Source organism: Aspergillus steynii, assembly GCF_002849105.1.
Source record: "Aspergillus steynii IBT 23096 chromosome Unknown P170scaffold_7, whole genome shotgun sequence".
Classification (NCBI taxonomy): domain Eukaryota; kingdom Fungi; phylum Ascomycota; class Eurotiomycetes; order Eurotiales; family Aspergillaceae; genus Aspergillus; species Aspergillus steynii.
In genome coordinates this window covers 1,080,056-1,094,215 of record NW_020194404.1, presented here as the reverse complement: position 1 = coordinate 1,094,215, position 14,160 = coordinate 1,080,056, and the positions used below count along the sequence as shown (strand labels likewise).

General features: G+C 48.8%; 4 protein-coding genes across 4 annotated transcripts; 3 read left to right on the top strand and 1 right to left on the bottom strand.

Moving 5' to 3' along the window:
- Positions 1-232: 232 nt before the first annotated feature.
- Positions 233-3,483, top strand: P170DRAFT_466922 (uncharacterized protein). Its single transcript, XM_024852448.1, has 3 exons — positions 233-1,824; positions 1,880-1,972; positions 2,031-3,483. Exons 1-3 carry the CDS (start codon positions 276-278, stop codon positions 3,299-3,301), a joined length of 2,913 nt encoding a protein of 970 aa, XP_024700976.1. The 5' UTR covers positions 233-275; the 3' UTR covers positions 3,302-3,483.
- A 1,738-nt stretch (positions 3,484-5,221) lies between these two features.
- P170DRAFT_512322 (uncharacterized protein) lies at positions 5,222-8,871 on the top strand (the record flags this gene model as incomplete). The annotated part of the gene is made up of 12 exons (XM_024854978.1): positions 5,222-6,595; positions 6,652-6,666; positions 6,720-6,875; positions 6,935-7,022; positions 7,071-7,085; positions 7,138-7,169; positions 7,217-7,526; positions 7,588-7,859; positions 8,071-8,223; positions 8,275-8,406; positions 8,467-8,575; positions 8,639-8,871. The coding sequence occupies exons 1-12, from the start codon at positions 5,318-5,320 to the stop codon at positions 8,869-8,871; spliced, it is 2,793 nt and encodes a 930-aa protein (XP_024700975.1). The 5' UTR covers positions 5,222-5,317.
- A 245-nt stretch (positions 8,872-9,116) lies between these two features.
- Positions 9,117-11,337, bottom strand: P170DRAFT_364997 (putative serine peptidase; the record flags this gene model as incomplete). Its single annotated transcript, XM_024844680.1, has 10 exons — positions 9,117-9,333; positions 9,458-9,655; positions 9,753-9,912; positions 9,978-10,083; positions 10,149-10,236; positions 10,291-10,463; positions 10,518-10,640; positions 10,706-10,860; positions 10,922-11,039; positions 11,095-11,337. The coding sequence occupies 10 exons, from the start codon at positions 11,335-11,337 to the stop codon at positions 9,117-9,119; spliced, it is 1,581 nt and encodes a 526-aa protein (XP_024700974.1).
- An 813-nt stretch (positions 11,338-12,150) lies between these two features.
- P170DRAFT_457965 (uncharacterized protein) lies at positions 12,151-13,733 on the top strand (the record flags this gene model as incomplete). The annotated part of the gene is made up of 2 exons (XM_024851755.1): positions 12,151-12,585; positions 12,642-13,733. The coding sequence occupies 2 exons, from the start codon at positions 12,151-12,153 to the stop codon at positions 13,731-13,733; spliced, it is 1,527 nt and encodes a 508-aa protein (XP_024700973.1).
- Positions 13,734-14,160: the final 427 nt, after the last annotated feature.

Below are 14,160 nucleotides of genomic sequence, written 5' to 3'. Positions count from 1 at the left end.
CCACTGCCTGAATGATCCAGCTGCGCAAGCTGGTAAGAGGCTGGCGCTACTGCTGGGTGTTTGACGCATCAGATCAATTCCACTTAAACTAGGGCGGCGAACCAGTCACATTGATTCCGCAACGTCCCAAACAGAAATTAAAATATTATTTCAAGACATTAAAACAAAAAAAAAAAAAAGAAAGAAAGAAAAAAGCGACTTGCGCGCGTGTATGTGTACGCGTATGTAAGTAATTAAAACGAAAGCAGTCAAATCCACCCACAAAAAAAAAAGATATGGAGACGGCCATTCGCTGGTCTCCATCCTCGACCACCGCGGAGCAACGCTTTCTCTCCGTCGACGTGACGGGGAAGGCCTTCCGACTGTGCAGGGTAACCTCGTTCGACGGGCAAACACTCGATCATGAGGTGCTGTCGACGCACACCAAAGTGCCCGCATTTCGCGCCTTCGATTGGTCGCCCGTCGACGAGTCGCTCGTGGCGGTGGGCCAGTCCTCCGGCGACGCGACCATCCTGCGCATGAACAGCGAGTCCCAGGAGTCGTTTTCCTTCCCCATTCGCCACCAGCGATACTGCAATGCCGTCGCCTTCAGCACGCATGGTTTGCTGGCCGCCGGCCTGGACCGCGTGCGGAATGACTTCTGCCTGAACATCTGGGACGTGAGCCAGCGTCTGACCATGAAGGGCGCGAAGGGCTATGTCGAGCCGTTGCGGAAACTCGCCAGCTCCGAGCCTATCACCAGCGTGAAGTTCTTCCGGGATCAACCCGATACCTTGGTCACCGGGGTCAAGGGGCAGTATGTGCGCATCTACGACCTGCGCGAGGGGCCCGGGAATCCGTCGCTGCAGTTCCCCACCCGCTGTGTGCATAATCTAGCCATCGACTGGCTGGATGAGAATTATATCGCGTCGTGCTTGACCTCGAATGATCCGACTGTCTGTATCTGGGACCGTCGCGTGGGGTCGCGATACACGACGCCGGGCGTGGGACCTGCGAATACCGTCGAGACGGGCCAGCCTGGACCGGCGCTGGAGTTCTCGAATGTGATTGCGCCGAAGTCGTCGATATGGAGTCTTCGGTTTTCGAGGACGAAGAGAGGGTGCTTGGGTGTTCTGGCGAATACGGGTCACTTTAAGACCTACGATATCGCGAAGGAATATCTGTCCGAGGAATACCGGTCGTCGATGGATGAGACTCTCGGCCAGGAGTCTTTGAAGAACTACCCCGAGCAGATCTATACGAAACACGTTCGCGACGTACATAGTCCATTCAACCATTCTTCGCGTGGCTATGCGGAGTTTCAAAGAGTCGTATCTTTCGACTTCCTCAACATGAGTGTCTCAAACGAGCCCAGTGCCATCACGTTATCGGGTAACGGCCAGATTAACATCGCGACGGCGAAACCGCCTCCGCCCCCGGTCCGCCTATCTTCACGGGGCTCGCTGATATGTGGAAGCTCCGACGACGAATCCGATTTCAAGGTCATAAGTCCTCTTTCTAGCCCGGGATCAAGCATCGCGGAGGTGGTTGGAAGCCTTCAGGAACGCATCTTGCCCGACCCAAACAACGCCGGAGATGTGCCTCGCGAGAGTCGCCTCGTAGCGCCGGAAAAGAATTCCACGAAACCACTATCAAGTCGGGAAGCTCGCGAGCGTGCCGTATCCCTGGGGACTTCGGGCGAGCCGCTGACCGCTGAAGAGGCGCTAACTTTGCTCACGGTGAACCGCATGCGGTGCATGGAAGGGTATTTGTTTGATGAATCGCGCAATAAGGGAATAGTAGCGGATGATCCCTGCCTTCCGGGCTTCTGGGATTGGATTCAACGTGAGTGATATGATATTAGATCTATGATGGAAGTAATGCTCATCCGATGGTCTAGGGGCACGTTCCGATTCCTCTAATGATTCGATGATTATCAACGACTTGGACTTGAGTTATATTGGTGTATGGAATGTATGGAATAATGACCTCGGTAAGAGTCTTGGAGTCCTGCTGCTTATCACTGATCAATCATAACTGACTTTTTGAAGGTGAAAGTCTTGATAATCGAAGAGTCGGTCCCGATAGCAGCTCCGACGTGAGCGAGGCTGTTGTGGATATGGTGCGAGAAACACTACGCCTTCCGGAGGCGAAAGGCTGCGAGACGAATTACGCAGAGCATCGCCGACTTTGCCTGCGACTCTGCGGTGCCACGCAATCTCACCGTGAACTGGAGGACACAGTGATGGCATTAGCAGCTGAGAACCAGCATACCAAAGCAGCTGCACTGGCGGTTTTTCAAGATGAAGCCAAGCTGGCTTATCTGGCGCTGCGCAGTCATTCCCCTACCCAAGCCCATAAACTCCTTGCCATGGCCATCGCGGGCGCTGCCAAAGGTGATACCGACTCGGACTGGGAAGACACTTGCGTCGAGATTGCCAAAGAACTCACAGACCCCTATGCGCGGGCTATCCTAGCGCTTGTGAGCAAGGGAGACTGGAAGTCAGTCATCCAAGAGACTACGCTGCCTCTGAAGTATCGCATCGAGGTGGCCCTACGATGGCTACCCGACGACGAACTCACGCCTTACCTAAACGAAACGACCGAAGAAGCCATTCGGCAAGGTGACATTGAAGGCATCGTTCTCACTGGTCTCGGCCATTCCGCCATGGACCTCTTCCAATCATACATCAATAAGTTCAGCGACGTCCAAACCCCCGTCCTGGCCATGAGCCACAGCGTCCCACGCTTCATCAACAACCACCCAAACCGAGCCCGCTTCGAAACCTGGCGCGAAGCCTACCGCTGGCAAATCAACTCCTGGAAATTGCAACTCGAACGCGCCCGGTTCGACGTCGGATCCCGCAAATTTGCCGTCACCTGGGACGGTCAGAAACTAATCGAGCCGCCCCGACAGCAAGTCAGCCTCACCTGCAACTACTGCACACGGCCCCTCACGCAGCACGACGCCTCCTCCCAACTTTCCCCCTCGGCCACGGGCGAAGTCGTCCATCCCACTCCCGGAAACCCTCTCGGTACAGCCGCCATGTCCGGCATGATCTGTCCCCGCTGCGGTCGACATATGCCTCGCTGCGGCGTCTGCACGCTGTGGCTGGGATCTCCCGATCCAATGTCCAAGGCCGCCCTTGCAGCTGATGCCGGACAGGAGCCACGCCGACCCAGTGAGACAGAACTGATGCGTCGGTTCATCGTGTTCTGCATCAATTGCAATCACGGGTTCCATGCGCATCATGCGAGAGAGTGGTTTGCAAAGCATAGAGTTTGTCCTGTTGCGGAGTGCAATTGTATTTGTGATCGGTAGCGATTGTGGGAATGGGCTTGGGCTATAGATTTTTCGTTTCTTGATTCTATATTTACTGCTCTGACTTCGTTTATCCTTCTTATTTTTTCTTTTTATAGTGATGTGTTGGCATGTCTTGTTCGGCTTTTTGATGTAGCGAGTGGGTGGGTTCTGGTTTTTCTTTTGATATACCCAGTTTTAGCAGATAATGAGAAGAGGATAAGGTCTTTTTATTTATTATATTTCGGTATTCATATACGAAGGGGAATTGATCTAAATGTATCTGCAAGTGATGCCAATGTAGTTTCAATCTGCCACGTGATGTCCTCTTTTGTCTTCACGCAAAACATCCGGGAGGAATTTATCTTTCCTCCACAACATGCATAATCTCAACTGAGTAGTTGAATCCGTCATCAATCAGTTTCATTATCATAAGCAAATCATTCATTTCATCTTCTACGCATTTAAGCCTCGCTATACACGACTAAAAACAGAAAGAGGAAAGACAAAGAGAAGATCGCTCGCTTTACCCCATCCGACATGACATGGCATTGCATACAGTAGCGCCATGGCAGGAGCGAACCCCGAGGTCCCCGACCCTACTACTCTAAAGCAACCACAAAGCAGAGCAAAACTACGCTCTCCAACACCAACACCCAAGAGACAGGTTCGCAGGATCGAGCATCCGCAATGTGACCGTGTGATTTGATCTGCAGGTGAGCAAACAGCCATGTCAAGACCATTGGTAGCTTTGACAACCACATCAGCAATTTGATGTCAAATCCCCTAAAGGATGCAACTAATCCCCTTATAGAAATCTCTGCGTACGGCTGAAAGAAGCAATATACCAACACAACCAATTAAATGAGGGCGTCAGGATCGGCCTACAGATTTGTTTTGACACTATCTGTTCAGCTCGTTTTGTCTGAGGAGACCCCTCTTTTTCGAGTCATGCGTTGCAGATTGTCGCTGGCAGCGTGCGTTGACGATAGCACGGTCGTGGTGTGCGCTGCTGGGTAATAAGGGGTTTGGGAACCTGGATTTCCTCGTCATCTTTCTTTTCATCTCAATTCTCTTGTTGTAGTGAAAGCATACCATTTCTGTCATCGTTATTTTACTGTCCAGCTCCAACACAGAATGAGCGAACAACCGCCCGACGACCCCACGATGAGCGAAGAAGCGCCGGAGCAGGGGACTCCTCCCCATCCTGTCGAGGTAGAGGTCCAAACTGGAGACGCAAACGATCAAAGCGAGGCGACGAGCGACCAGGCGGAAGAGCCATCCACTCATGAGGCGCCCAATTCCGACACCGAGGACCCTAAGGATCCTGAAAAAGGCTCGAATGAAAAAGCCAATAAGGACCTTTGGGCAGCCGCCAAAGAAGGAAATGTTGAAGATGTCAAAAGAGCTCTTGAACAAGGGGCATGCATAAATTCCAAAGACGATTCTAATGGCGAAACTGCACTACATTTGGCATCTAGACATGACTATAAAGATGTGGTCGAAGCTCTTTTGGATAGTAAAGCAGATGTTCAAATCCGAGACAACGACGGATGGTCGCCCTTATCCGGGGCAGCCTATGGGGGCAACCTACAAGTCGCTGAGCTTCTTATAGACGCTGTGCCTGAGATAAATTCAGTCGGCAACTTGAACTGGACAGTCTTACATTTTGCTACACGCTATGGAGGTTCTAAGATGGTACAGATCATTCTTTCACGCAATCCTGATATTGATGCTGTGACAGAGGATGGGTGGACGGCATTACACCTCGCTACACGCAATGGAGATTCTGAGATGGTGCAAATGATTCTTTCCCACAAACCCGATATCAATGCTTGGAACAATGATCGATGGACAGTATTGCAGTTTGCTGTACGCTACGCAGATTTCAAGACCGTGAAAATGATTTTCTCCCATGATCCTGACGTCAATGCTGCTGATGAAGACGGGTAGACTGCATTACATAAAGCACATGTCAATTGCTTCGAAGAAGATCGTGGGAAGATTGCTCAGGCACTGGTTGAAAGAGGAGCCAAGATGATTTCTACGGAAGATGACCAACAAACACCACTTCACAAGGCTAGTCATGAGCAATGCCCGAAAGTGGTAGAGCAACTTCTGAAACTTGAGGATCCCATGGTGAATGAAATCGACCAAAACGGCTATACAGCCCTTCATTATGCAAGCAGGAACGGGGACGAAGAAACCGTTCGTCTCCTCTTGAAGAAGGGGGCAGACTGCAAATTGAAAGTCTCTGAGACAGGGCAAAGTGCGTTGGCTCTATCAGTTTCTACATTCTCCAGGATGTCGGACGAAAAGGGACTCTGGCCTAGAAATGGGACCTTGAAAGAGGGTGGAGATGAATACAAAGCTCTTCGGTCATCTGAAGAAGCAGTAATGCTGATAGCAAATGAATCCGCCATCGCCGAGAAACAGCTGGTTATGAGGCAATTCAACCAGGAGGAAGAATTCGATATGCTCGCAAAGATGATGGAAATGGCAGATACTGAGAAAGAGGAGAGCAAGCTTATCTGGTATGCGTCAAAGCACGAACATCATGACAAATTACACAAGGTGTTGTCTCGCCAGGGCCTCCCGTCAAGCAGCCATAACCAAGAATACTCTGTCTTGCAAGTCGCCGCGTATCACGGAAAGCATGCCGTTGTTTGGTGGCTGCTCAAAACCACGCCAGATAGCCAAAAAGCTAGAAATGACCGAAGGAAAGCTATAGCACTGGCTTGGGAAAGAAAAAGGGATTTACCAGTGAATCAGAACGAAAATGGGTTTGGTTCTTTACATACCGAGAAAGAACAAAAACATGTTTTGATTTCAAAGAAGATTGAGACTAAAGGCCAAAATCCTGGAGTGAAAGACCTGCCAAATAGAAGCAAGGAGCGCGAAAATCATAAGCTTCTAGGTGTCTCGCAAGGTCAACAAAAATACACTGACTTCCCGCTCACGATAGCCATGTTGAAAGATCCCCCTCCAGTCGAGGGCAAGGAAGATTCATATGACCTCAGATCAATGCCGCTTTCGAACACATCAGGGCCTGTAATCGACAAGTTTGATGCAACTATTGTTGATTTCTATCAGCGAGATGGGCGTGTGGATTTCCTTCGGCGGTCGTACTCTGTCCGAGATGTGGTTTACAAGGCAGCCAGCTCGGATAAAGCAGATACCAACAACGGTGGTCCGGAGCAAATAATGGAGCAGGCACGGAAAATTCTCGCAGAGATTAGCCCAGACACAGCGAAAGAAAGTAATTATTTGCGGGATAATTTGCAAATGAGATGGATTCATCTGCCGGCCAATAATGTAAGTGAATCCTGATATGAATTCCAAGGAGGTGCCCCACTGATGAAGGAGGTTAGATGAAATGGATGGAGGTATTGTCTCTTCCCGGCTTCTCTGGTATTCACCAAGTTTATATTTGCCTCAGGATCTCACTCAGAGAGTTTACTACGATAAGATTGAAAAAAGCTCTTCCTCCCCGCAAAACAGCAACTACTCTTCACTACGTCGCTTTTTGAAGAGAAGCTGGCATGAGGTCACAAGCAGCTCTAAACCCTCTAATTTCATGAAACCATCGTGCTCTGTACGTGCAAGTCCTCTTACTGCGGGCTCATGCTCAATTTGGAACTGACATATTTCAAGAGACAAAAGATTGCCGGTCTGGGATCTATCCAAAGAACAGCCGAGGCCGAAAATCCTACTTCTGAAGACCAGAAAGCAAAGAACACAGGTGATGAAGTTAATTTCGGCCAGACAGAAAAACCACTAACTAGAACAGGTCAGATATTCAGGCGTACGCAGTAGACCTCGAATGTACACACGATCAAGACACTGATATGACTTAGGCCGTGGGGGTTTCGAGGCCACTGCTCTTTATGTAAGATTGTCTCTAGAACCATTATAAGATTACCACTGACCATCAAGATTCCATACCTTACTTTTGGCAAGTGCTATAGCCTCAAAGACGAGCAAAAGCGCAAGTTGAGCGGTGAAGAGCTCGGTCATCAACATACATACAAGGAGCTCATTGATGCATGTAAGGGGGATGTTGTTCATGGCACGAGATCATTGTATCAATTTTATTATTACGCTTTGGAAGATCTGAGCGAGCGTGATCAGAACCAAGTAGTGACGCGAGCTCTTGTGGGAGGTCATAAGGGGAAGGAAATGACGAATAGGCCTTGGTGGCCGATTATCACAGTCGGCCAGTTGTGGCTCTGGGTCATTGATGAAGGTCAGTGACTGTTTCTTTGTCAAAGGGATTTATACTAACAAATACAAAAATTTTGATCCAGAGACAATTATCACATGTGCCACTCACAGGAACGATGGATTCGATGATCCGGTTGTTGGTCCGATAATCAATCAGTTTTATGGCAACCAAGCACACCCACCTTCTTCGGTGGATGGGCTGTGCAAGTTTATTCTGCAATTCATTATCAATTTCATTCATACTGCCACCTGGAGAAATTCTTCTTTTGAAGAAACCCCATTTGGTTGGTCGGGGAATCATACCTTTGATTCAAGAACTGCCAAGGATATATTCGCTGAAACGATCCAAATGAAGGTTGGTGTATCCTATGTGCTTGATCGATATTATTGAGACCTAATAGATATAGGCAACCGAAGAAATTGGCCTATTTCAAAAGTTCAAATCCAAGATGGAAACCCGACAAGATAATAAGGGGGGAAGAGTCCAGGAGGAAACCCAAACCCAACATTGGGAGGTATTCGGCAACGCAGCTAAACTTCTAATCGAAGTCAGAGACATTTGCTAGGAGGTCATAATGTTGCAAGCCCTGGTTGCCCAACAAGAATCTGTCTGGACTACACTGCTTAAGAACTCATCATTTGATGAAGAAAACAGCTTTGCCTATATCATGCAGGACTTGAAAGTACTGGGCGATAGGGCAGACACTGTTCAACGCTTCGTAAGTTGAAAACTCAATAATGTTGGTATACATGAAGTCTCACATTTCCAGATCAATGAGTTACTCAGTCTCGAGCAAAATGAGGTCAGCATCGCTGAGGCAAATGAATCAGCCCGACAGGGTAAAGAATCAGCCCGACAGGGTAAAACTATCATGGTGTTCACAGTGGTCACCATAGTATTTGTGAGTATACTTACCCGCATGTAAGATCATGTATCTTTTACTTATTGCTGTATGAAATAGACCCCGATGTCTTTCCTTTCGAGTCTTTTTGCCCTCAACGTGTCGACTTTTCAGCATGACAGCGAAGGCAACTTGGTCTATCAGCCGGGGTGGATTTATCCTATAATATGTAAGACACCAATTTAAGGGCTTTTGATATTTATACCCAAGATGCTGATAGGTGTTTATGCAGTCTGTGTGTCAATGGCGATCACGATTCCGCTGTTGATGGTTGCCGTCTACATTGAGGAGGCCAAGGCAATCGTCAAAAATCCATGGAAATACCTTTCGGGTGGTGAGACGAGCCTAGCTGGGAAAGAAAAAACTCTCGAGTTGAAAGAAACAGATGATTCTAGCTTTACTGCTCGGCGGGATCGACTCTTCTCCAGAATGTCCCGACGCTCGTCGAAAGGTAGTATTGTTTGAAATGCGGGCATCCACAATCATGTACACACCTTGCCAATTGGTAGATGTTTCATTTTCAAGATGATTAGTTCAAATGTCAATAGTTTTGGCCATCTCGGATACAATATCGAATAGCTGTCAGCAAATTCGTTTATGCATTTCTTGTCACTTGTAAGTCTCTTGTCAGCCCTTCGCTCCTTCTCTTTTTCTTCGAGTTTCAGTCTTTCCTCAGCAGCATGACGAGCGAGTACCTTCTTCCCCTTCTCCTACTTATAATATTCCCCAATCCAGGTCTTAATCTGCGCCACTTCATTATCAACCACCTTCTTAACTCCCTCGTTCGCAGCGTAGCTCGTCATATACAAGTCCGAGCAGTGAAAACCACCCGGAATAACCTGCACCGGCGCAGCGTCCGTACTTTCCAGCGGTCCACCGGGACGGAACCTCGATGAGACGCCCGAGTCAAGCCAGGGGTCATATTGGCTGAACAGAACAGATCAGTGAATGGACATCTTCTCTAGTGCCAAACTGCTCCTTAGAGCATATAAACCAGAGCCCAACCGAGCCATAGTCCACAGAAAGAGGGGGGTGGAGGGAACAAACTCACCCATTCGTCCAAATCAACCGCGACGTATTCGTCCTCGACCAGCCTCCCGTCCAGGCATTCACGGTTCCGGCGTTCTTGCCCTTTGCGCTTCCGTACGTGTGTCCGTTTACCGTGGGGAAGAAAAGCGGACACTGTCGCTGCCAGTACTCTGCGCTTACGGTGCGAGGGACGATGGTGGGTTTGCCTTCGGGTGCGCCGCTAAGGTAGGAGTTATGGTTAGCATACATACCTCCTCGTTCGAGACTTGTCTGTTACACGAGATGGGGAGAAAAGGGCTGGGTAAATGAAGACTCACTCCTGCCAGTAGAAGAACGGCTCGTTGCAGAGAAACCACTGCCATTGGCGATCCATGCCGTTGGCGACGGACGTGTCTGTGAAAAGCGGGCTGGAGGCGTTGTGGGTGTCGAAGCAGGCGATGCTTCGTTCGTCGGTCCAGTAGCCGTAGCTGGCGCAGTCTAGGTAGGATATGGTGTTGATATCATGAGCTGTGGGGATTTGAAGAGATGGGGGATGAGCTTACAGCCAGGAAGAACGGTTGAGTTGAACCATTTGGCGTAGCCTGCGAGGGCTTTTTGCAGCCCGACGCCCTCTGGTCCAGGGACGACTGATGCACCGGCTTTGACGTTCTATATTATGGGTTAATTTGTCATTCGCTCTCGATAAGCAACAAAGAAACCAAAGGTGGTCTTACCTCAACAGAATCACAAAATTGATAGAAGCTAGAGTAGCCGGTGATGAAGCTGTTGCTTTGCCATGACCATGGACCGATGGGGAATATCCTGCAGTCGAATAAGTTACCAACTCGTACCTCACAAACTCTCGATGTGACTTACGCGGCAAAATCATCATAATGCTGCAGATCACCTAGACCAAACAATTCCTTCACGGCTTGCTTCTCGCGAGTAGTGCCGTTCTTTCCGAGGCCATCGATATAGTTGGCCACCAACGAGACGTCTTTGCTGCAGTTCTGAGGCATGCCTTCTCGGACAGGCTCGAAATATTGCCACTTGATGGGTCAGACTGAGTCCAGTTGGAGACATTCAAAGGATTATGTACTCACGAAGTCGTAGATGGCTTCCACAGGAGCGCTGGTCGCATGGTATGCCCAGAAGGTGCCGGGAGCGGTTGCCTCAGTCCAAGCTGCCAGGGCACCACTGTACGATCCTCCGACAAAGACCCAAGGCTGGTTGCATTATACTATCAGCCTCGAAAATCCATGTAAATAAAAGAAAAGCGAGACTGTCTTACAGCTTTCTGCGCATTGCTGCGGGTTGAATTGTCAAACTGCAACCTCGCGGTCCTAGCAAAGTGCGTAAAGTCAAGAATAGATTGCTCCAGCGTCAAGTACTGCAGAGTTTCCGCGGTGAGGTTCTTGTACGGAGAGGAGCCACCCCAGTAGCGATCTAGCAAAAGACTCATTAGTTGTTTTCCGAATGTTTCGATTCCAAAACGGGCCCGACTCACGCTCGACCAAAACCACTGCAGCCTGGACTTCCTGCGCGTAGTGTCCAGTCAAAGTCTTATTGGTGAGATAGCCCTGGTATCCATCTGCTGCGACTTCACCAGGAGTGAAGAGAATCACCTATAATCCACATCGTTAGCAGACGGAGAACATACATGCAGATTGGCTAACTCACCGGCGACCCAGGACCACCCCAAAACTCCGTACTCCACCAGTACCTCTGAGAGAAAGTGCCCTTTGACGGATCATGATGATCCAATAGTTGCTGAAAGGTCGCTTCTCCTTGAGAAAAGGTCGATTGAATCGAGACCGGCCGAGAGACGGGCTCAGGGACCGGGATGGGAGGACGGATTGCCTGAGCAATTGAGGCCCAGGAGGCCATCAACGCCACCGAGCTGACAGCTGAGAGAAAGCGCATTGTAGCGAGCTGTCTACAGGAGGATTGATGGGAGGGGGGTTAGAGAAGAGAGGAAAACTGACAGCGCGCGGGGTGAAGGACGCGGGCCATTTTAATATGGGCAATGGGTGTTTGTGAATGTTCCTGAAATTAAGACATGGGGTGAGGAAATGAGGCTAGTTCCCCCCTGTCACCTCCCCCTCTTCACCATGTTACTCTGCAACCGAATTAATCTCTGCATCCTGCAGGCCTTGACGGAGGCCGAAAACGCAACGGTGCTATTATGTCCGTCGGAGAGCGTCGGACGAGAATAACCGATGCAGCCGGCGCAGTCGCATTGAGTGGAAAGACGGGCTTAGGTGCATGATTAGGAGTCAGGCTAAGACTGGAGGTTGCACTCGAGTTGGATTCGAGCGAATCTCGTTGGAGAATCGACCTGCAGGAACATTGCTGACTCTGGTGATCAGCAAGATAACACAATCTTAGCGCAGTTAAGGGGCCCACTTGATTAATATCGAAGCTTTGATGTCGCAATCAAGCAATGTCGTTGTCGTGAGCTTATCCATTTCATGAGAGAGGCCAGAGTATTCCGTAGACAATTCGGTATCCTCCTTCGTGTAGTTCTACCTTCGGAGTATATTTTTAGTCGAAGGCATTCCAGAAATAGAACAGGTCACGGGATAAACACAGTCCCCCTTCCGGTTAGTCTCTCCGCATCCGCATTGGCAGGTCCAGGAACTGCTCGAGAGAACCTCCATACCTCTTGCATCCCCTTAATCCTTAATCATTGTTGTATCTGCTTTGCTTATTGCAACAAGTCGGTTCTATCTGACAATGACAACTCTCCCTCTTCTCAGAGGGAACAGTATCGCCCTGGAAGATGCTCTAACCGATGATGATAACATCCTCCATCGATTAGACTACCCTCGAAAACAGAAGGAGTTCTGGGAACGCCTTGTATCACACAAAAGTGAAATTGAAGAGCTGGTCTCTTTTCATCTAGGCGCAAAACACTGCCGAATCGGTGCCGAAGAAGACTGGATGTTTGGCAGCTATAACGTGTGTATTCCCGTCGAAGTCAACCCGCCATCCGACGAACGCGTCCTTATACGAAATCCCCTACCCTTCAAAATTGGGGAGCCTAATTTCCCTGGGAATGCGGATGAAAAGCTGCGCTGCGAAGTGGTTACTTACATTTGGATCCGTGAAAATGCTCCGTCCGTTCCTATCCCTATTCTCCATGGATTTGGATTCCCTGGTGGACAGACTGTACGTGAGCGCAGAATCTCTCTGGAAGAAGATCGTCTAAGCGTTTCTTAATCAAGTTTATCAAGCCTTCTTGTGTATCCTTGTTCTCTCGTCTGCGTTGGCAGCTAACTCAGGCCGCACGCTGGTGGCTTGGATTTCCTACATGCCCGTATATCAGCCTGAGGCGATCGAGCGCACTTCCTACTGGCTATATAATTATAAGTTTCGTGAAGAATGGTCGAATGCTTTCCGAGACTTGGAGGACACATCTTCTCGAGGATCAGACACGTAGAAGAACCCTATTCAAAGACCTCGCTAATATCATGCTGTCATTGAATCGTACACACCTCCCGCAGATTGGATCTCTCACGATAGACGACGATGGCGTGATCCAGCTAGACAGGCGGCCCCTGACGCTACGACTTCAGACTTTCGAAAATGAAGGTATTCCAACGATCCCCCGAGACTCAACCTACCAATCTGTGGAGCCATATATTCTGGACCTTCTGCAGTGCCATGACAACCGACTTATTCATCAACCAAATGCCATTCATGATGTGAATGACGGTCAAGAACAATTCGCTGCTTTGACAATGATGCGGGGACTTCTACATCAATTCATTTCCCGCCAATACCGCAACGGCCCCTTTGTACTCACGCTGACCGATCTCCATCCGAGTAACATTTTTGTTGATGAAGATTGGCATGTGACTTCCCTTATCGACCTGGAATGGGCATGTTTCTTTCCAATTGAACTACAGACGCCTCCATATTGGCTTTCGGGTCGGCCTATCGATGATATTGAGCATGGAGAGCATTTACAGACCTTTGAAAAGATCATCACTGAATTCATAGAAATTTTCGACGAACAAGAAAAAAGGCTTGAGGGTTCCAACGCTTTCCAAGTTGGTGTCATGAAGGAATGCTGGGAAAGGGGGAGCTTCTGGTACTTTCAAGCTGTACATAGTCCAAAAGGGCTTCTCCGCGTGTTTAACGAGCACATCCAAGGCAGATTCTGTGAAGAGCATTGCACACAACGCGTTTTCGATCAGACTGTTAGCCCGTACTGGTCTGCATATTCCGAGAGCTTCATTCAAAGAAAGGACAAAGAAGAAACTGAATACAAAGACCGACTCCGAAAACGATTTGCTGATTCGATGGCTGAATAAAATGTTAGCCTGCTATGTTGATTTAGTTATTTTGTCTACTTAGTATACATTACCCTTTTGCATATGGTAAGCTATAATAATGCGCTTGAATTGATTTCGCGATTCCTTTTGTTTTTATCTCTCGTATTCTATGCTTCAGACTTTGGATATATAATAAGCGTTGGACTATCAACTGTTTGCTTTTTCACCCTTGAGCAAATACGCGCTCTAACCTGGCTATTCTTCTATATATTCAGTAACATACCTATACACTTGAATGTTACAGTTACATATTTACATGTTCTGGATGACCTACACTCTGGAGGCTATAGATCTGGCGAAGACGACCTTCCTATTTTGGTCTAGTTCCTTTGATCAGCTGCCGATGATGTCAAAACTGAACATCAACAATTTTCCTCCTTCAAGTTTACTCGCGGCTGTCAAGGTA

Bases quoted from the DNA above. Each gene is read 5' to 3' on its own strand.
- P170DRAFT_466922 (XM_024852448.1), top strand. From the start codon at position 276: ATGGAGACGGCCATTCGCTGGTCTCCATCCTCGACCACCGCGGAGCAA. The intron at 1,825-1,879 runs GTGAGTGATATG...CCGATGGTCTAG, and splicing joins CTTCTGGGATTGGATTCAAC to GGGCACGTTCCGATTCCTCT. The intron at 1,973-2,030 runs GTAAGAGTCTTG...GACTTTTTGAAG, and splicing joins TGTATGGAATAATGACCTCG to GTGAAAGTCTTGATAATCGA.